General features: G+C 41.7%; 1 protein-coding gene across 1 annotated transcript in view; it reads right to left on the minus strand.

Moving 5' to 3' along the window:
* Positions 1-6433: 6433 nt before the first annotated feature.
* The window catches only part of SLC2A12 (solute carrier family 2 (facilitated glucose transporter), member 12), a 30354-nt gene continuing 14288 nt past the window's right edge, over positions 6434-22499 (minus strand). The window contains exons 3-5 of the mRNA XM_008939615.1: positions 9982-10104; positions 7827-7959; positions 6434-6530 (exon numbers count right to left, since the gene is read on the minus strand). Of these exons, the coding sequence (XP_008937863.1) occupies positions 6434-6530; positions 7827-7959; positions 9982-10104 (353 nt within the window). The remainder of the gene's footprint in view (positions 6531-7826; positions 7960-9981; positions 10105-22499) is intronic.

Genomic DNA, 22499 nt, shown 5'->3' on the forward strand with positions numbered 1-22499 from the left:
CAAGTGCCGAGCGTGATGTATTTCATCTCTCTGAGGGGATGGTATAGAAGTTGGGACTGTCTGTAGTGACTTCATGCAGAAATTATGGAAAGAAAGGAATAATATGGGAAATGCTCAACCAAATCCCTCAGAACAAATGAAAGAGGCAACAATTTGCCACAAGCTTTAAATGATACATTCATAAAAGCTCTTTTAAGCTCAGTATAGCTAGGAAGGAGAGGACTTATAACCATGAAGTCACTAAAGTTGAGATCAAGACACAGGATTCATGATAGAGGGCAGGGAAAGGGATGCTTGCTATATGCAAACTTTCCAGTTTGTGTAGAAGATAATGTAAACCTCAGCACTCCTGGCGGGAATGACGATTTTGTGAAGTCACAGAGAGCAATGGGCAAACCAACATTGGGGAACACTAGTGTATTATTATTATTACAATTTTAAAAAGGAAAAAGCAGAAGGTATTTGAACAACGAACAAAATTGTAATGGGTTTTCTAGGAACAAAGTGTAATCCTAAACTGACAAATGCGATTTGGCCATTATAAACTACAGTAGCTGGTTTAGATTAGGCTTGCCTCGTTCTGTTGGATCAGATTACAAAGCACTCGAGTGCTACCGGAGAAATTCTGTAGCTTTTATGAAGCATGTCTCCTAAATTTACCTATGGAGAAAGATGAACGTTCTGCTTTTTTGTTAGCGCTGTTGCATAGTATGAAACCTGCCTGTTAGCACAGAAGTGAAAGGTGATAATGAGCTGCGACGTATTAAAATCGGAACTGTTTCTTTTGAAGTGCTGCTTAGATCCATGAGAGCAGTTTGAGGACTTTGTAACAATCCAAAAAGGAGCTGAAAAACACGATTCTAAACTGGCCGGGTAGCATTGAGAAAAAAAATAATAGCAAATAAAAGATTCCTTGAAGCGTGTGCTCACCTATCATTCTAGTTCCAAGCCTCAAGCTGGTAAGTGTGCTTTAAGACCTCTGGTGATGAAGGTAGTTGGCAGGGTACACTTAGGCTCAGGGTATCACCCTTATCTCCCATCACTACTCTAAATGAGTAGGTCTCTGCCTCAGTCTGGGATAAACCTTGCCACTGATTTCTACACCTGCCTCCACGAGTTAGGCTGTTCCCTTTGCTGGGTTGTGCTGCCTCCGCCCAGGCTCTGCCTATCCACTCCTGCAGCCATGGTGTGGACCCTGGGCCAAACAGGGTGTCCCAGGCATGCTAGCCCTCTCCTCCACAGCGAGGAGCGGTGCTTTGGATTAAACATACCTGTCAGTCAGTTAGCTCATCCTCAATGGCCATGTCTTCTAGAGCACTGCTTATCTGTTCCTGGACTCCATGTGGATGCCAGGCAAAACTCTGCTGTGCTCAGCTGTGACACTAGCAGCCCCATAAAATACTTCACATTCCTTGAAGAGAAGGGTTGGTTCTATTTATACAGCCTACTAAAGGCTCCTTTTTGCAGTAGAATAACTCTGACTCATTGCTAGCTTGTGGGTTGTCATAGACACTAGATCTTTTCCTGCAGTTTCTAGCTCCATTTTGTGATTCTCTGACTTGCAATTAGTGTTATCAGAGAAAACTGCACTTAACGCTTTTGGAATTGTATTCTGCTTTTTCCAGTCCCTTCTCACAGATTTCTGAAGCTGAGTTCCAAACCAATCTCTCCCAGTTTAGTATTGCCTGCAAATTTGATTAGCATATTCAGTTGTGTCATCCAGTCCATTAATAAAGATATGGAATAATTTTAGATCTGGGACAATTTTTTTCATGGAGTGCATCAGAGATACAAGGAAGTGATTTTTAAGACGTGTCCCTTTTTCTTTTGTATTTTCATAGTCCATGAGGTGACTGCCAGTTCTGTGACATCATATGTGCAGGCCTTGTTACAAAAGACCAGTACAATTAGGGCTGTGGTTATAGGGCTGTATAGGCCTGAGTCGGTAGGACTACAATTAAGACCTTAGCTATAATGAGTTAAAAAACCCTGGACTCCAGCATCATCACCTTTTGGAGGTATGTGAAGCTACTGGGGCCTCTGCAGTTAAACTAGTGTTGGAACTATGCCTTCTTCAGAAGATGGTATTTTTACTTTTTTCTGCGATAAGTATGTGTGCATGGGCAAAGTTATAAGAGTTTGCCATGAACCCAAAATGTGTAAGGTGGGGAGACAATTTTCATTATATTTTCTTAGTTAAATTTATCTTTGTAAGAACTTTTATAAAATTTATTACAGCAGAGGTTGTTTTGGGAAGCTGCAATCATAGAATCATAGAATCATAGGGGTTGGAAGGGACCTCGAAAGATCATCTAGTCCAACCCCCCTGCCAGAGCAGGGTCACCTAGAGTACATCACACAGGAAGGCGTCCAGGTGGGTTTTGAATGACTCCAGTGAAGGAGACTCCACAACCTCTCTGGGCAGCCTGTTCCAGCGCTCCGTCACCCTCACAGTGAAAAAATTTTTTCTGATATTCATCTTGAACCTCTTATGCTCCAATTTGCACCCATTACCCCTTGTCCTATCATAGGTCATCACTGAAAAAAGCTTAATCCCATCTTCCTGACACTCACCCTTTACATATTTGTAAACATTGATGAGATCACCCCTCAGTCTCCTTTTCTCCAGGCTAAAGAGACCCAGCTCCCTCAGCCTTTCCTCATAAGGGAGATGCTCCACTCCCCTAATCATCTTTGTAGCCCTACGCTGGACTCTCTCCAGCAGCTCCCTGTCCTTCTTGAACTGAGGGGCCCAGAACTGGACACAATATTCCAGATGCGGTCTCACCAATGCTAAGAAAGATTTTTACAGAAGTCCCTTTCACTAAATGTGATGTAACAGAGGTCATAAGCTGATATGGGCTTGGATTGCATGTGGAAGGGTCTGCTATCCAGAGGCAACTATCAGAAAACAGTACCAACCAGAACAAATGGGGGAAATGTTGGTAATCCACTACCTGGTAAAGTCAGAGCAGGAAATTGATTAATTTCCTGCAATATAGTCATATTAAAAATAAATGCTATTACTTGATTTAATCTCAGGCACTTGTTAGTATAAGAATGGTGTTGATAAATCTAACAGCATATCTGGAAGACTGAGTCCCCCTAGAGTTACCGTCATATTTCTTTTTCTGAAGCTGATTTAGTAGAATGCATGATACTGCTAAGTGTCCTCCAGCCTAAATATGGAACAGGTGGAGAGAGGCCAATGCTAAAAAACTGAGGAAGGTACTAACATAGAGGAACCCAGAAAATGGTGGGTTCAGACTCTGTTCTTTGACAAGATAATTTTACAAGTGTTCAGAGCTCATAGTGGAATTTGCAGGTCTTGAGAAATACCACTGTTCATCAAAGAAAAAAGCTTTACAGCATTAACAGGTCCAGCCTGCAGTCCTTTGCTGGCACTTGAGAAGTTCTTGTAGATCTTTTGCTTTTCTTTGGCAAACACTTGCCAGGCTTCCAGGCTCGACGCATACTCCTTAGGTGGCACATGGCACTGACCATGTATCCCATATTTTATTATTCTTATCATTTCAGTAGTAGAATGTGTTGTTTTCTCTAGCAAGAAGGCACTGGTATTTGTCAAAACTATTCTTTGCTTGAGAAATTCAGGCTGTGTATCACAATGTAAACTGATCCCAAAAGTGCAAAAACCAGGATGCAGAACTGAACATCCAAAATAACATAAAGAAAAAATTTTTAAAACCCCAAACCACCAAATCTTGTAGGTTTTGACCCCATTCTACTTCTGGAATTCTTCCAAGTTAAGTGTGAAATTTTAGTCAAAATTCAACCTTCTATGCATGAAGCATCTACACTTAAAAACTTCAGCTGCCCCTTTCCCCCACCACCAGAGTCAATCTCTGACTTCACCTTTGCATTTCATGTCCCTTCCTCATACATGGCTTCTCTCCCACTGCTCCAAACCCAGCTCTCCCTGTTTCATACTACTGCGAAACTTTTATGTGGCTGAGCTCTAATGCATTTTGCACCCTTTTTCTGCCTACTTTTAGAAGTTACAGGAATACTCTTACCTTTGCCAATGCCTGCTGCTGCAGCATGGAGTAAACTTACTGTTGAGGTCAGGGAAGCACAAGGAGACATTGCTATGGACGCTCTCCCATGCAGGAGCAAAGGAAACTCTTTGAGCCTCTGGTGGTTGATACTGGAACTGTAGACCTCAAACAAAACTCTGAGCAGGTCTTCCAAGTTTCATTGGAAAATTAAAAGCAATAAAACCCAAAGTTTTCCGTGTCTGTGGTAAACGTGGGAGCACCTGAGATCCAGGGTGGAATTTTAGTATGGGATGGGAAGCTGCCAATTCCCCACAGGGAATGAGAGCAAAAGGCTTTCAAGCTTAGTGCTTCTGATGGGGCCTTCAGTCTGTGTTACCTACATCTCAGGTGCACAGCCCTACTGTCAGTCCACATGTCCTGAGTGCGCTTGGTCTTTCCTCCCTTACAGATATCAAAAGGGCTCACATGGACCCTGATGGGAACATTTTACTTAATCTTTGGTAGGTTTTGTATGTCAAAACTGCTTCTTTCTGAGCCTTATGCATACTATCATAAGAACCCCTGAGAACAGCCTGGTTGTGTGGTGCCCATGGCTTTATTGTGAGGACTACTGAGACAGGACAGAAAAAATGCAGCAGCCATAAGGTGATGAGCCAGCCAGTGGCCTAGCAATTCAGAGTTAGTTTAGATAACATGGGATCTGCATGGAGAAAAATCCTGCATTGTGATAACTACTTACCTGACCTTTGTACCAGAAGTCCAACAGGGGTTTTGATAATGGTTCCCTTAAAGCTTATGATACAGGGAAGTTGTACAGATTTGGCCAGTAGTTTTCCATCCTAAGGTAGCTAAATTTCCAGTGACTTCTGGCAAATCATATCCTTGGCTTCAATAGTTTCTTTTCAGGTTTTGAATGGATGCTCACTGCCTGAATAGACATGCTGCTATAAATTCACAATGTCAGTATCTAGGAGTGTGACCATGTAAGAATCTGATCAGAACTGATCTACTCTGTGCAGAAGTAAAACTTTACCTAGATCAGTAAGTTAATGTTCCATCACTGCGGGACATAGTCAGGTGGTATTAATGCTATGAGACAGCAAATAAAGTGAGAGCATGTGCTAAGTTCAAAGTAGTATCTGCATTCCAGCTGACAGTGTCAGTCTGGCTTCATCAATTAAATGGTGGAAGAAATGCCACTGAGTGGCTGCTGAGACAGCCAGCACACTTTCAAAGCATGCTTTTTTCTTTAAACAAAGAGCCATTTATTTATCTGCTAATAAATATTTATCTGCTGGTCATTCTAACAAAATCTATTAACCTTCTGAGAAAAAAAAGACCTGTGTTCTTTTATGGGAGCCATATAGATAAACCTTTGTAGAGGCTTGTTGCATACTTCAGAATACACTTGATAAGCAATAACCAAGAATTTGACGCAATTTATGATTTGCAGTGATTGTGGTTCCTGATCTCCCATTGTGCTGCTCTGTACCACCCAATACACACTTTCTGAATTCAAAAGTCAAAGTCTAACGTCCCCTGCGTTGAGAAAGAAAATGATTTTGGCATCAGCTCTGGTACCTCCAGCTCCTAACTTTCTTGAATCTGGGAAGCCAAAGAAATCTTATCTCAACTTCTGTAAAGCTATCCTCAATCTAGGGTAATTCATTATGCAAATGTACCCCCATTAAACAATGTGACCATGTTTTCTGAGGAGCATTCCCTAGGTCATTGAATTCTGGCCCCCCACTAGAAACTGTATATAAAGTTCCTTTTAGAAAATGAGCATGCTTTGCATTATAAATAAGGTTTGATGAACAAGATCCTTTATCAAGCTTTGTTAACCTGAGGCCTAAATTAATTCATGAACAGCTCATACCCAGTTTTTCTGCACTAACATCATCCTTTACACTCCATAGTTGTCTGTTTTTGCTCCGTAGCGTTGTCTTCCCTAATGTAATGACAGAGCATTGTTAACCCTTTTCAGCATCTTTTTTTTTGCTAGGCTAAACAGAGCTTTCTTTGGTGGGCTTCTCCTGTGAGTCTCTTCCTTCTCCCTGGCACCCCTGTTGTTCTTCATATCTCGTCCATGCTGAAGTCTTGTTGAATATGGATAACTACAATTGTGCACAGTATTCTGGTTTCCATTCACATCCTGTGTGTAAGAGGTGAGTAGCCTCACAGGAGGTGAGGGATGATGGTTCAAAACAGACAGAGCCTGGAACTCCAGTAAGTTATAAACTACTACAATCTTTAATATTGGCTGTAAACTGACACTGAAAGAAACTCTACTAAGAAATTAAAGACTATCTTGTGTATAATAAAGATACCATGTGTCCCATCAGTGTGAGCATCTCAGAACTTTTTTTTTTCTTTTTACTCAGTCTTTCGTTGAAGGTTGCTTTGGTTGCCCCGGGCTAGTAAAGCTGCTCTTTCTCTCTCTTGGCAAGTTCCACCGGCACCAGTGTCTCTCTGCGCTGGCTCATCCAGCACAAGGGGGTCTTCACATATTTTCTAGAGAAGGAAAACAAACAACCAAACAAACAAGTTTCCTGTGGTGTTTCCACGCTCCAGCTCCCCAGCTCCTATTTGTTTTGAATATTTCTACCTGTGCCTTCAAGCCTCTTTCTGTGGGTATCATTTGCTTTATTGACAGGCAGCAGCCTTTTGGCAGGCTGTCAGCAGGGAGAGGGTGAAGGAAGCTACATTGCCCCAAGAAGCCTGTGTGTGTGGATGAACTGAGGAATGCTGCCTCATACAAGCCACGCAGCTGTGGCGAGGCCTGACTCTCACCCCAAGTCATCAGCCCTCCAAATATTTTATCCACTAAGCTGTTTTCCCTATCATTTCTTTATTCTTTTATTCATTTTGATAATAACTTCTGAGATTAGTCCAAACAAAGCCAGCAGCTGCTGTAGGGCAGCTCTGAACAGATCAGGAGAGTGCTGCATTTTGAAAACTAGGGCTGGTTAGGTTTTTTTTCATATTTTTTTTATGGACAAAAAAAACTGAAAAGGGTGGGGGCAGTAGCAAATTGATAGTAAAACCTGCCAGTTAATTTATACTCAATGACATCTGCATTTGGAGGTGGTAAGTAAACGTGTATCAGCAGACTGTTTAATTCTGGTCTCCAAATGGATTTGCTACTTCTGTTGAATATATTAAATTCCAAGGGCTGCTTTGCTTTTGAGGGATAGGAAAAGACAGGTAGAGGCAAAAGAAATAAAACCAGTCAGAATGGGTCATATTAAAGGAGCATGCACATAGCATTCACATCACCAACACTCTCCCTCTCATTGCTCTTCTGCCTTTTTATGTTGATGAGGTGGGGACACAAACTCATGCTGGAAGAACCTTTTTTGGGTATGAGCTCATATTGTCTACAGAGCCACAGGACTTAGCAAATGCACAAAAAAATGCCCAGCTAGAAGAGCGATCAAAAGTCACATATTTGAGATGGAGTCTCTCTCCTTCCCTTTTTCTTCATGCAGACCAAGGCTCACAGCCCTAAATGTGAGAACACAGTTGCCCTGCTCTCTGGGGACACCAGTCAGCAATGGTGTGGGGGACCAGGTGTGGCTGCAGGTGTTCCTCACAGGGGTGCTGGAAACCACTATCCCTTCAAGGCCAGTCCTTCAGCATCAGCAAAACGTTTGGCCATTCAGATCAACATGTGCAAGTTCAAGCCTTGAGAAAATATGATTTTTCCAGAAAAAAACAATGCAGTTTCCTTTTTATTTTTAGCATGTATTATTGAAAGACTTTGTCCCTCTGGCACCTGTTGGATGTGGTCATGTACTTGGTACTTACTGTTTAGCTAGTTCCATGGATATTTGCTCCAAAGAGCAACCTTTTGTCTCTGGTATAAATACAATAACAAATACCAGGGATGCTAGGCTCATTATTGTATAAATGAAGCACACCCAGGACAAGCCGATGAGCTCTATAAAGGAAGAAAACAGGTCTTTTGTAATTTTCAAACATTACATTTCTTTTTCTGTTGCCATATTTTTATAGGATACCACCCCTAATGCACAGGAGTAGTTAGAAAGAAGCTATGCTGTTATTCTTGGCTCACCTATTTGTGCCTGGACATAATCTGAAAAAGAAGAGTTATTTTTCTAACACTCCATATGAAAGAAAAAAATTAATGAGCCCAATTCGACCCATTTAGCATGAACCCATTGATTATATTTTGCTTTTGGTCACTGGATGAAAACAGTGAGTAGCCACTGTTATAGGTTTGTAGAGACACCAGGGGTCACAAGTGCCTCAGATTTCCACCTGTGACTGGTTTTGTTGCATGCTCTTTCGTGGAGCAAGACCAAGCGTTTCTCACACTGTTGCAGTTGTCTCCAGCTAATCTTCCCTGCCTCCCAGTTCCCAGCATTTCCACTGCAAGTTGTGGGTCCTGCACTGGAAAGTGATCCAAAAGTGAACTCCTCATGGGGCCAGCTAAGGACGAGTGGTTTTCTCAGCCTACTGGGGGCACTCTGAGCCTACTTTGTGAGCCCTTCTGAGGCTTTCTGCATCCCCTGGAAAGGAAACCATACACAAACTCAACAGGCTGCTGTAGCCCCCTTAGCCCCTTTGCCTGCTAAAACTAAACCAGACAGTTGAGACGTTTGTCAGTTGTGTTGTAAACTAAAAATTGCAGCTGAAGCTGCTAATCCAGCCAGTGTCTTCTGCATCAGATACCTAAACACATGTGCTGGGGCCACTGTGGCCTCCACATGTATTCATAACAAAATGAAAATATAAATTCAAGTCCTGCCTTTCTTTTGTAGTCTAGGAACACTATTTCCTCGTTGTCGCACTTTCATAAATCCAGATTAGACCCAGCTAAGCCAATAGAGATATTGTGGCTTTACGTTCATTGAAACCAAGCCGGAGTAACAGCTAGCTGGGCATCAACAGGTAATGCTGCATGATAGGAGGGGATCTTCAGGTGAAACGGCTGATTCTGAGGACCCAAGGTCTGCACGATCTGTTTCTGGGGATATTTCATTTGGATTAGCTCTAGCCTGGTCCAAGGACTGGGCAAGTGTTGGCCGCTGGAGTGCATTCACTGTGCATTTTCTGGTTTAGTTTTTTGTCCAAAAGCTTGTGTAGTTCAGGAGTTCAGTTCTGTGGTGCAAACCAAAGCACAGTGAGTGGGGACAACTGGGTAATTTGCTTCTGAAGGGTACTCTTTATCTAACTAGAGTGTTACTGTGGACACAATGAGTTTGACTTGGCATATTTTTCCCAGTTTTAATCAAGATAGTGGTGTTTTTTGGTTTGTTTGTTTTTTTTTTTCTTTTGGTTTTTTTTGTTGTTGTTGTTGGTTGGTTGGTTTTGGTTTGGTTTTGGTTTGGTTTTTTTTTAAGAAAGACAGGTTTCACCAGTATGAAACCTGTTTTAGTCACAGATCATACTCATTTTCAAATCCTTTTCAAAATAAATCTAATAGGATGAAAACCACCCTGACTTTTTGTAGGTTGATTGCCTGCCCCTGGTGGAGAGTAATGCATAGTTAAAGGAAAAATGCAATTTCTGTTCCCTTATGTATTTTGATTTTCAGCACATATTTTCCTGAGGCTAAGATTGGAAACTAAAATTTGTGAAATTTCTTATTAAATAAAATCAGAAAAAATTATTTGCCAAACAATGAATTTCAACATCAGCGTGTAACCTTTTCCTTTGTTTGGTATGGTCTAGGGCAGAACTTCCACTGACTTCCACTGAACTCCTGGGAGCTGACGTGCAAGGTGCTCTGGTAGCCAGCACCATGAGGCTGTGATTACAAACTTAGAAAGATGTGGTGGAAATGGTGAAGTTACAGTAACAAACGATACCTAAAAAGAGATCTATATTCGGCTCCTGGGGCATCACAGCTGCAATTTTAGCAGTGTTGTTTGTATAGGAAAGATTAATTTTGCCCACTAGGAGAATATCTAGTTGGAAGGACAGAGAGAAATCTTACCGGTTACTGTCAAAAATGTCAAGGAGATGAGGAGGTTTATACCCCAGTTCATGCTAGATGTCAAAGCCATGGCCCGTCCTCTGATCCCACCAGGGAAAATTTCACTCAGGACCAGCCAGGACACTGAAATAAAAGGAAAGGAAAAAAAAGTTGCCTGTTAAAGGATGGTTTTCCTTGCTTTTAATTTAGGCAGTCCATGGATTCAAGTGAGGCCAGTTGAAAGAAAAAGGTGATTTTCATGGACCTTAGGTTTGTGTGGGCCCAAGCCCCAGGGGACCACCCATGCTCTGCAAGCAGCACCCGTAGCAGTCAGCATCACCCTGGGTCATCACCCCTGCCCGGTGGCTGAGCCTGGGACTGGCACAGACAAGCAGCACCAGCACACGTGGAGCCAGGGAAGGGAGCTCTGACTGCACATCTGTGTATGAAAGCTAGCTCTGACTAAATAACTCTCAAGTGACATAATGCTAATGGAAGTGGGGCAGCAAACCAAAGCAATCCTCAGCCTCACAGCAGCACTGTGTGTTTATGCCACCTTATAAATCAACCTGCCATGCTGAAGCAGGTTTGCTGTTCCAGCTCTCTGCTCCATATAAATGGGATTGCTGGGGTATAAATGGGATTGCTGAGGTAGAAATGAGGAGAGAGGGCCTGATTTTTGGCTCCTTCATATCACAACACACGTGATCTAAATGCTGATGTTGCTAGCCCACAAAAACAAATTCAGACATGAAGAGCTGGCTGTACAAGCACCTTGATAGCAAGAGCAAAACCAAACCAAACCAAATCAAAACAAAACAAAACCCCACCACATATATTAATAATGGTTATTAATAACCATTCCTGGTTATTAGAAAAAAAAAAAAAAAAAAACAAAAAACCACAACCCACCCAAAACAAACACAAAAACCAACACATGCCTCCACCTTTCCTTTGTTCATAAGCAAGATGCATTAGCAAAAGGTTACTGTGTGGAGAGATAGTGGGTTAGCAGATGACCAGCAGAAGAGCAAAGAGGTAGATGTGGATGAGCTGTTTCTCCAGATCCTTGGACATGGCCATTATAAATTGCTCCTCTGTGATGTTGTGACATAAGGGAGTTTCCACAGGATGCTTGCACTGGGCAGTCTTAAAGTTACATTTTAAAAATAGGCTTCTGTCTGTGCAAGTGTGTGTCACGCTGCAATACCCCTTTGAATGCTTGTAAGATTCCTGTGAGACAGTACTGATAAAGGTAGAAAAGAAAAAAGTGCTGCAAAAGGGGACAAGAAAGGACCAGCTGAAAGGGGGGAAAAAAACCCTGAGCCTCAAGTCAACAGAGCAGATCTGAGCGAACTCTGGATTCTTTTGTACCACAGATATGAATTTAGTAATGCTTTCTGGAACTGGCCCAGATTTTTTTTTTTTAAAGGAAAAATATAAAGAGTTTCACTCCCATAATTCAAGTAACCTAGCAGACTGGTGATTTTACTTCACAGAATCAAGACACTGTGGAACATTCTAACACTGTTACACGTAGTCAAGTGGTGTACAGTCATAACACAGCTGCCACATGTAACAGTGTCCATAGGGAGGCTTTTTGTCATTTCTGTCTGACTTGGATCACAGCAAAGTTTAATACAGTTGCTGCTGACAAGACAAACGTTGCTCTAAAGAAATATCCTGGGCATGTTCTGTGGGGTGTCTACACACAAAGGGGAGCAAAGAAGAAAACTGGCTTCCCTGCCACCAGCTAGCCCCGCACCTGAGCAAAACCAGGCTCTGGCAATGCATGGGGATCTTATGATTGTATTGTGCCCCTCGTGAGCACCAGGGCTGTTGAAACCAGCACGGTTCGCCAGAGGTGATACAGCGTGTCAGGGCAGGCAGTGCTAGCTGAAAAGCAAAGTGGCAAGTAAGTGGGACCCAAAGGAGCCCTTCTGAGTGGTGCTTGCACAGCCTGTGGAGTTCATCTCCATAGGATGGCCTGGCAGCCAGCAGCTGAGCTTGGCTGCAGAAATGATTATACACTGAGACTGGCAAAGGGGATATTCATAGTCACATCCAACAGGATTATAATTGTTTAACAGAATTGAAACCCACTTTCTGCCAGACATAAACCAAACTCCAGGAGTAAAATTTTTCTACAAGAGCTTTAGGCTGTATTTGCTTCTTCTAGAATCTTCTTGTGTTCAAGCAACTTGTAGTGGCTGCTCAGATTGGCATGGAGCAAGAAGGATCAAGTCCCATGCACTGACACGGCAGCCCCACCAGGCCAGACGAGCCCTGAGCTAGATGAGCTCCAGCAGCGTTAGAAGCACCATGAGATGTCTCATGCCACAGGTGCAAAGTGTGGCTCTGCAGCAGCTCCAATACTATGCATTCCTCCAAGGAGAGACTGGTCCCTTCAGGCTAACTACAATTTGTCTGGAGGTTTGAAACATAGTGTTTTCTTGTTAAGAAACCAAAATGCTTGAGGATCTTCATCAACAGCAGTAGCGGCTGGCTGCTCTTACTTGAACCAGTTATTTAGTTCAGACAGAACCCACCGAGGCATCGGATCTGTTCTTCATGTCTGGCAATGGTAGCTGCTTCCTCTGGCATGGCCCTGACTTCTGCTTAGCTGGCAAGGAGTGAATAGGCTTATTCCCCATGGATAAAGAGCAGTTGTAGAAATCTGACACTTATTACAGACTGTTTATCCCTTCCCCCAAGCTGAGGCAGCAATAATGATCGATTCTTTGCTTTTAGCACCTCTCCAGGATCATTTTTACGACTTGTCACTTTGCCAAAAAGCAACAGCTGCTGTAGGTACAGTGAGGATATGGCTTTCTCTCAGGGAGCCAGTAACTAGGTTTGGGCTCCCATCCATCCATTCATAATAACTGCTGATACCTTGTGCATTTGTGTGCATGCAGCACTGCAGACATGTAACCTGCATGCTCCCAAAGTCACTGCAAAGTCAACTGTGTGCTCTGTCTTCACCAGTCTATGCTGTCGCATTTTACAGGGGAAATCAGCCTATGCTTGAAAATCAGGTCCAAATAACACCCCCCACCACCACTCCATCTGCTATGGAATCTAACTTTACTTCAAAAAGATGTTGTGATAGTAACCACGTTGCACACACTCAGTAGTTTTTTAGCATCTGCTTCAGCTACCCTTAGCTGATGTTTGTGGAATGGATGTGAAAAGAGCTGGTGATCTCCAGGTCAGATGTGGGTAACAGATGAGGTTAAAGGCTCAGCATGGGTCTCTGTGCTACATTCACCAACTATGGGATTTGTTCATGCAGTGGCTGCAGGTAATAACTCACCTTTGCTGACCTGCAGTGCCTTGTATACTGACAGCACTTAAGAAAAATTGTACAGCTGAGTGGTCTTTTATTTTGGTATGACCTAGAGAAAAGAACTGCAAACGCAGAAGAAAATATTGTGTTTCATCAGAAAGCTTAACTGTTTAATGAAATATCACAGAAACTTGATGCCATGACACTCCTTGCCCAAGGAAGAAGAGCAGAAGATTCTGTTACACAAACAACCCCTTGACCAGGATGGTGACATTCACCTCTAAACAAAGTCACAGGGGCTGTAAAGGCAGAGAACAGAATAACAATGGAAGATTTCATCTGCTCCCATTAAGGCTGCATAAACTGCATAATGGAGCACAGTGCTGGGACTACATTTTAGATGCCATAGATGATGGCTTCTTTTAGCACTTTGCCTGATACTTGAGGAGAGGGGAAAAAAAAAAAAAGAAAATCTTGCTTCACTGCTGAGCATGGGTAGTTTGAGATGTAACAGTCACAAAGATGCTCTGTTATATCGGTTATAACATTTCAGATTCAATACACTTGCAGAAATAGAAGAACCAAGAGCCTACTACATTTTGTTTCAAAAGGAGAACAATAGAACGAACCTGCTTTCTATAAAGAAATTAAAAGGACCACCAGGGTAAATGTTTCAGTGGTGTTATGAAGAATGGTTAAATAACCTGGTCAGAGGTTTAAAATACACATACAAGAAAATAAAAATAAATAGCTCAGCACAGATAAACAACTGAATAGGAAAGCTATAAGAAATAGAACTACACCTTCTGTAAAGATGTACGTTGTGTCCAGACGTAGAAGTATTGTCAGCAGTATCGTTGCTGAAAAGTTACTTATAATACCATCATCAGGCATTCAGGTAATTTAGGAGTCTGCTGGTTGAGAGGAGTGGGTGAGAGGCTAGGGACAGAGGAGGCAATACGTTGAAGAGGAGCCAGCATTGAAGCAAATGTTCTTTGAGGATGTGGGAGGGGAGCACCCTGGTAGACTTCTGTACCCAGCTTCTGGCTGGAGCTAGGATAAAGATAAGTAATCTCATCTGGAAGAAGGAAAGGAGGATAAGTACAGTGTCTTGAAAAGTTGTTTAGTTTTTTCTAAGGGAAGTGATGTCTCTTTGGAAAAGTTAAGGAACATGGGGATTGAAATGAAGGAGCCACTGTACTTTTTGTTTTTAAAGAGCTTTGGTGACGTGTCATGGGACAGAAGAGAAGGTATTCTTGTAGATCAGTAACTGTTTATAACAGGAAACAAAGGACAAGGCCAGTTTTCACAGTGTTACTAGATGTCCTCAGTATTTTTCCAGATCTCTCAGGAAAGTGAGGTAAATGCACATGCAAAACTTACTGATAATAAAAAATTATTCAGGGTAACAAAAATTAAGAATAACCATAAAGAATTGTAAAAGGACCTCAAAATATTGACTACTTTGGAAAAATGACCCATAAAATTCCTTATCACTACTTGCAAAGTAATGTGCAGGGAGAAAACTAGCCACCAGTACCCAGACCAGCACTGCAGCACTCCTCAGGGCAGAAGTGCTGGAGCCTCTATGGGCAGTTCAAGGCAGAGACAATGTCTCTGTGCCCAGCAGAGGTCGTGGATGCAAACAGAAGCTTGGCAACTATTGGGAAGGGAACACTGAATGTGCCACAGAGCATGCCTGTTGTGGCACTGTATTTGTCACATAGCACGGAGATCGGGTCAACTCAGAACTAGATAAGCCATGGAGAAAGATGTGGAATGGGCTCTGCAAAGAGCAGTTAAACAGAAGTGGATTTTTCAGCTTAGATAGAATACAGCAGAGGGAAACAAAGTGAAGGTGAAGAGAGGAGAGATTTTAATTACATTTTTAAAGGCACAAACCAAGAGATTCCAAGTGAAATTACCAAGCACAGCAGTTAGATGAGGTTGGAAGATGTGCTTTCACAATGTATATTTCAACTATGGAACTTAACTTCACAAGCTGCTTCAGATGTGAAAAAAATATCAGTGGGTTAAAATGATTAAATACTGGGTGTTAAAACATTTTTTTCTGTGTATGTGTGGAAAAAGATCCATCAAGAACTGTTGTTCACAATTGTAGAAATAAACCCCCAACATTTTTCTTGATGTTCCCTGAATTACAGATAGGTAGAAAGAAACACTGTGCGTGCTGCATGGGCCTTTTGTATGCTTATGTATTTTCCCTTGGCTGTTGTTGGAGGCAGGGTAATAGGTTAAGAGGCCTTTTTGTTTGAGCCAAGGTGGCCGACTTAATGAGCTTTATGTTTGAGACATAAGCAAAGAGATGTCTCAAACCCTCCCATGTTTTCTTCCTCACTTTGCAACTATGCAGTAAATAAAAAATAATTTGAAAAAAATAACAAACATCAGAGAAGCAGAAAAATATGAGAATAACTAAGAAATACAGCGATCTTGAAGGTACTCACATTCAATTAAGGTACATGTATTAAAAATGTCCTTGTCTTGACCTTATTTCTACCAGGAGGCAGATGCAAATTGGAAGCTGTTCAGCCACTTTCATTAGTGAAGTGTTATATTCTCTTGGTATTCATTTACTGCTTAGCATTTTTTCCTTTCCTATACCTGTATTGTGTGAGATCAAGTTCTTCATGGTGAGATTTAGAAAGCGTCCATTGCATTACTTGAAAGAATTCAAATTTCTGAGATATAAACTCTGGAAAGAGATTAAGAAGTGGATTTACAGCTTAGGAGAGAAATAGGCAGAAATATGTAAGCCTTTGGAAGGAAGGACTGGATTGTTAGGAAAACAAGGTCCAAAGGAAGATTAGAAAGGGATTATCCCACCAGTAATGCAGGCAAACCATCTAAGAATGCATAAAAAATGATCAGAGTTGAGGAAGGATGCAAGCAAGCCACTGTGAAGTTGCCACAAGAGGAAGTCAGAGGACATAGCCAATGACTGGCTATGCCAAGACCAGATTTTTTTCCAAGCTCACGGAAACCCATGTGTTTTTCATTTACCTGGTTTCTGGCTCTGCTGGACATTAACACAGATAGCCAGATGACCAGCTACTTCTCACAAAAGGCTATCTTCAGCACTGGTTTGCCTTGATTGCAAAAGGCATGTTATGGGGGATGGATGGCACAAGCCTTTGCAGCGTGCATGGTGATGAGATGTGTACCCATGAGGGCATGCAGCACTGGGGCAGAGCTGGGGTTTGGGGTAATGCACCAGCACTGCTCCCAGCACTGTGCTGAGCACCCACACAATGCAGCTGCTGCAAAGGCTTTCGCAGCATCTCCGATAAGGGAGATTTGGGGAGCTAGCAATAGTGAGGGATGCTTAGACTAGAAAGAAGAGATGGTGAGAGGGAGTTTGTCTTTTTCCAAAGCAAGTAAAAGAGATATGACACATAAAAAATATGGACTGAAACTCTGCCCATGGTTTTGTGCAAAAAATCAACGACTCCGCTTTCTGAGAGCCATTTGTGTCTCTGGCTTTGCCCCACAATATGAGACTGAAGTGGCTGCTCAAAATTAATAACTGGCAACTATGGAGCAAATCATAGGACATAGAATCATTTTGGTTGGAAAAGACCTTTAAGATCATGGAGGCCAACCATTAATTGAGTGGTTATGTTAAATGAGTGGCTATACTGCTTTCGAGAGTGTGTCAGATGCCAGCAGTGTCAGCCTGCCAGGGATCAAGCCAAACCCTATGTGTGCACATTAATAGGAACGGATTTGCCTTATTGCTGAGTGATAGGGGAGTCAGGAGAAGCCCCAGCTAGTCTCATGATTCTGGCTGCATCATGATCTCTGAAGGTGAAGGCAATATGTACCTCGTTCTATAGCTTCTGAGACATTTCTCTCTGAACAGCTCTATACTACTCGTTGCAAGACACCTGATACCTGATACCATTGATGATCCAAAAGAAGATCATATGGTGTGGCAAATCTTAATTTTTTTTTCTTTTCTTCTGGTACTGAACTTGAGGCTGAACACTCTAAGTGTGCTTTTTTTTAGGGAAACTTGCAGTGCACCACAGAAATTGCCCTTCAGCCATGCCTCCTCCAGTTTATGTTAGAGCAGTAGGAGAGTTTTGAGGGAAGAGACTGTGGGGCCAACACATTACCTTCTTCCTCTGTTTTCTGGACCCCTTGAGAAGGAGGGGGGTAAGATGTATGTCACCTCTGATTTTCCCCAGCCGTCTTTGCTTCCCTAATCTTCTCACCACTGTAAGCCCACATCTATTTATTTATTTATTTTACTATTGGAATTTTCATCTCTGTGAACTTAAAAAAAAATGTAATGTCTGGTATGGGTTTTCCTTTTTCATGCAAGCTGTTTGATATATTTTTAAATCTATCTTCAGTGATCTTCAATTACCGTTCATTTTCAGCTCAAAAATGTAGTCACAAACAAGAACTTTCTTATAGACAGTGATTACCCTTAGAAGATCTACTGGCTAAGAAGTGATATATGTAGAAGGATCTAGGAATGGTAGAATTATCTTAGTCAATGCAATCTGTGGCCCATCTTGCTCAATAACAGTACTCAGCTACAAATACATCAGTAGGGTGTATCGTAGCTTTACTATAAGCATGTATGTAATGGTCTGTACCCCTAGTAGAAGTTGATTTGAATTGATGGATGACATGAGAAATTTATTTGCAACTGGATTTCACAGCCACTGTCTCTCATCCTTTTTTATGTTCAAACTGTCCCATCAAGACAGAACAAATTTCAGGGCAAGCAGAAATTAAAAAGAGAGAGAAAAAGGGAAAAAAAAATAAAACAAACTTTCAAGAGAGAATGTGCTTATCCTAATAAATCACATACTGCCATTAAAAAAAAAAAAAGCTATTTAATTAAAACCTGATATGTGTATTCTTGATGTAGGTGTTTATTTGTTCAGAATATTGAATCCAGGATAATCCTCTAAGGCATTTGCAGAGAAATGACTGCAGAGGCCAGAGGCTTTAATGCACAAGGTAATTGTGCTTGAATTAGTTCAGATTATTCCACATCTCACTTCTAAAAAGTATGGAGAGGAGAAATTATCAGCTAGGTGGGGTAAATGAACCTGTTTTTCCAGTATCCAAGGGCTAATGATGGTCCTTGAGGGAGCACAACAGAAAAGAGCAATTGGAGGCAATTTAAGCCTTTGCTCTTGCAAAATAAAGAGTTGTGCATATGCTTTACAAAACTCCCTGTGGAAAGGATATAGAACCTTTTACAACAGTGACTTATTTTGTGAGAGACCTGCAGTGATCCATTTTTTTTTCAAGTGCCTCACGGGTCTCTTCTGCTCATGCTTTGCTTTGGTTGCTGCTGGAGGGAGGCAGCCAGGAGGAAGGTGTGAAGGCTCTGGGTCTGCCCACCACAAAGTGTTTTTCAGTTCTCCTTTCAAAAGAGTTCTCTACACTTAGGTTTGATTTTCAAAGGAAACAGAGGCTGAGTGCCCTCCTGTGTTGCCCTTCCCTTTGAGGAAATCTTCCTGGCTTTCCTCTCAGAGCTCAATGTGACACAGAAACTCAGATGCCATGGATACTGCCAAACAGTATCCTGACTTCATGTGCTGACTTACCATCAAGCCGTGATTTTTGCACTTTGGCTGCCAGTCTACACCTTCCTCAGCAATGCAAGTAAGTTATGTGATTGCACATTTTTACCTTCCTGGCAGAACTCTTTTGTCGTATTTTCTAATACATGTTTTATTTTGATGATCTTTATGAGTGAAATAAAATACCGTCTTTGCACTTGAATTCCTACTGACAGTTCTAGTTTTTGCAGAAAGCTGGTCCAAGATCAGATCTAAAAAATTCCAGTTTCTCCCAAAGGAAACTGGGTTTATGAAGCTTGACATATGCCCTATAAACTTATTTTGTAGATTTCAGTGTCACAATGATCTTCTCTCCCAGAATACAGTCAAGGAAACTAATGTAAAATCTTTCATTGTCTGATATTATTATCAAAGGTCACTGTTATTTACTAAATGATTCAATGCAGCACTTGACCCACAAAGTAAGGACAAATTTGTCTAATGATAGGCAGTCTTTACTGTCTTATGAAAGCTTGTACGAGGTGGTGTGCTAGACTTGCTTGGCAGTGCACCTCTTTACAGAAGATAATGTCCCTATGGAACGGAAGATGATTGTTAGGCCCAGTTACTAGTTAGAATTACTGTAACATTCATTGTCTGGATTTTTTTAATAAAGTGAGTCTGGAGGTAAAATGCTTAATTTTGGCCAGAGGCTACTAACTAACCTGAGCTAAACTTAAAGACTATGCCTAATTATAGACACAGGAGCCATTCCTCTTAAGCAGTGCTTTTGTGTCAGTAGGCTTATTAATGTACAATTATTAGTAGAGAGATATTTATATGTAATCCAGAGCACCAAGATTAAAATATTGACTCAGCTGTTAAGTGGAACATAGTACACCAAGGTAGTCCCCTATCTTTTCTAGGTAGTTCCTGGAGGGCCATATTTTGTGCTCAGCAACAGCAGATTGAACCACTGTCATTGCAGAGACTCGGGACGTTGGCTGGGACATGGTGCTGTCACTCTCTCTTTTCATAGTACCAATGGTGCTGTCTTTCAGAAGGGAAAGCTCTTAGCCTGATCTCCAAGACTTTCCCTCATTCACATACTTAAAATTATGAACAGGAACACAGATGTCAGTGAAAATGACATCTCAGATTTCAGGTGTGCACCTCAGTATATAGTTTAAATTTAGTCTCGGAGTTGAACAAGGCTATTCTGCTCTTTGCAGAATGGAATCCTAAAATAATTAAGGCAAATCTCCCACTGACATTGCCATGTCTCATTACTGAAAAAGCATTTTTTTTCCCTATTATGACCTTTTCCACACCTAGAAAAGTCTCCCAAACCTGCAGGATCTATCAGGTTAGATAAGATTATGGCATTTGACAGGTATTTCAGAGAAAAATTTGGGTTGTTCAGCCTGGAGTATCTGAAGGGGGCCTACAAGAAAGCTGGGGAGGGACTTTTTGCAAAGGCTTGTAGTGATAGGATGAAGGGTAATGGGTTCAAACTGGAAGAGGGTAGATTTAGATTAGATGTAAGAAGAAGTTCTTAACTGTGAGGATGGTGAGTCACTAGAACAGGTTGCCCTGGGAAGTTGTGGATACTCCATCACTGGACATGTTCAAGACCAGATTGGATGGGGCTTTGCACAACCTCGTCTAGTGGGAGGTGTCCCTGCCCATGGCAGGGGGATCATCAACTAGATGATCTTTAGTGTCCCTTCCAACCCAAACCATTCTATGATTCTATGAACACCTCCTGCAGTTTGAAATCCTGTAATTCAGCACCCAACTTTCCAAAAATAACTTCAATTGGCTTCCACTTCAGTACTACCAACCAGCCTGTGAAAAGTCAAACCATTCCTGGGTTAGCTGACACGTTAAGATTGGGGCTTGGGATAAACCTTGTCTGGGGCAAGGAAACAGGGACAAGTGACCAATTCACAATGCTTGCCTTATTTTTCATTTTGGCCTGCCTTGTCTTTCTGCTGCAGCTTGGAAGTACAGACACAGTGTGAAATAAAGGCCACACGAGACACCATTTGAATAGCACGGGAATAATGAGCTAGATAAATGCTAGGAGTGTCAGATCCAAACCACATGGATGCATGCATTAAAAAATGATTCAGTACAAATGAACAGTGCTAGGAATCTTGTCATAAAACAAAGAATCCAAGATAATCTTTTAATTAACTAAAATAGGGCTTTCTGTACTGGCTCTCAGTGAAACATGCACATTTCCAAGGTTTATTATCCTGGTTCAGATCCAACAAAGCATTTAAGCACTTGCTTATTTTTGAGCACTTTATTTAATCCCCACCGCTATCTCTTTTTTCCAGAATAAACCACAAAACAGTGTAAGATTGATGCTGTTCATTTCTGTGAAATTTAAAGCCAGGCCACAGCTGCTCTACAAAAAGTAGAAGCTAAAAAGAAATACCATTGCAAACAAATGTCATGCAAGGCAACGTTGATCATGAGTGCCTGTTGACATCAAATTCATGTGCACTATAAATTTATAAAAGTACCATATGTTTTCTAAAAGGCTGAAACAGTGTTCTAATGCCAAAGATGTTGATGTGAATTCTAGATATCCCTATCTTTCTACTAGTGTTTTCCAAGCTAGTGCAAGGCCATACAGCTTGCGATGCTTCAAAACACAGGAACGACTAAATCCATGAAGCATCAGAATTGCCACACCGACAGTTCTCTTTCCCACAAGGTTTTGCAGTTTCTTGTAGAGGGTTTTGTGGCTAAGAGTAAGTCCAAGAGCATTTTGGGGCAGAGAAAAAGCAGTCCTATGCAAGCTGGATCATAAGGGTGGCAAGAGACATAACCTCTGTAACTGAGTCACTGGACTGTTCAGTGTCATATGTGAAACCAGCTGTTCTGGGTTTTGTTACAGATGCGTTTAGTGACAGGTGAAAGGCAAAAAGTGTTCTGCATTTCACTGTGCTAATGAATCGTGCTTTAACTCAGGTAGCCAGTTAATCTAAGAGTCACAGGAGCAAAATCAAGAGGACCAAATTTTTCTCCAGTGTAATTCTCTGAGCTTTAGGGGTATGTTTCAGCTCCAGGATTTGGCATACTCAGTCCAATAAAATACATCAGGAAAGACCCCCACAGACCAGGTAAGATTGCCTAAGAAGGACAGTGATGGATTTAAGGAGGTACTTGTTTCCTTCCCCACCTCTATGGATTTCACTTTTCTTGTGAACCCTTGAGCTTTCTTCTGTCCTCCCTGATCCTTCTTGCCTGATCCTTCTTCCATCTTCCCCACTCTCCCAAACTCTGGTTTAAAACTGCATTTCAATGATTTCATCAGTTCACAAGAAGATGTAGACAAAACAGATGGGTCTTTACATGGAAATGAATAGAATAGAATAGAATAGAATAGAATAGAATAGAATAGAATAGAATAGAATAGAATAGAATAGAATAGAATAGAATAGTTCACTTGGGAGGGACCTACAATGATCATCTAGTCCAAATGCCTGACCAGGGCTGACCAAAAGTTAAAGTATGTTACATGTGGAATGCTATCACACAGTCTAATTTAGGTTCCTGATCACCCTAAATTCCCACAACAGTGAGTGAAGAAAGGAAGACTGTGCCAAAGGAAAGGTCAGAAAGCCAGGGTCTGAAAGCCCCCCTTAGGTGGAGAGAATATTTCCCTTTGTTGATATACCTGAGGA

The sequence above is a fragment of the Merops nubicus genome, unplaced genomic scaffold, assembly GCF_000691845.1.
Source record: "Merops nubicus isolate BGI_N331 unplaced genomic scaffold, ASM69184v1 scaffold15334, whole genome shotgun sequence".
NCBI classification, from domain to species: domain Eukaryota; kingdom Metazoa; phylum Chordata; class Aves; order Coraciiformes; family Meropidae; genus Merops; species Merops nubicus.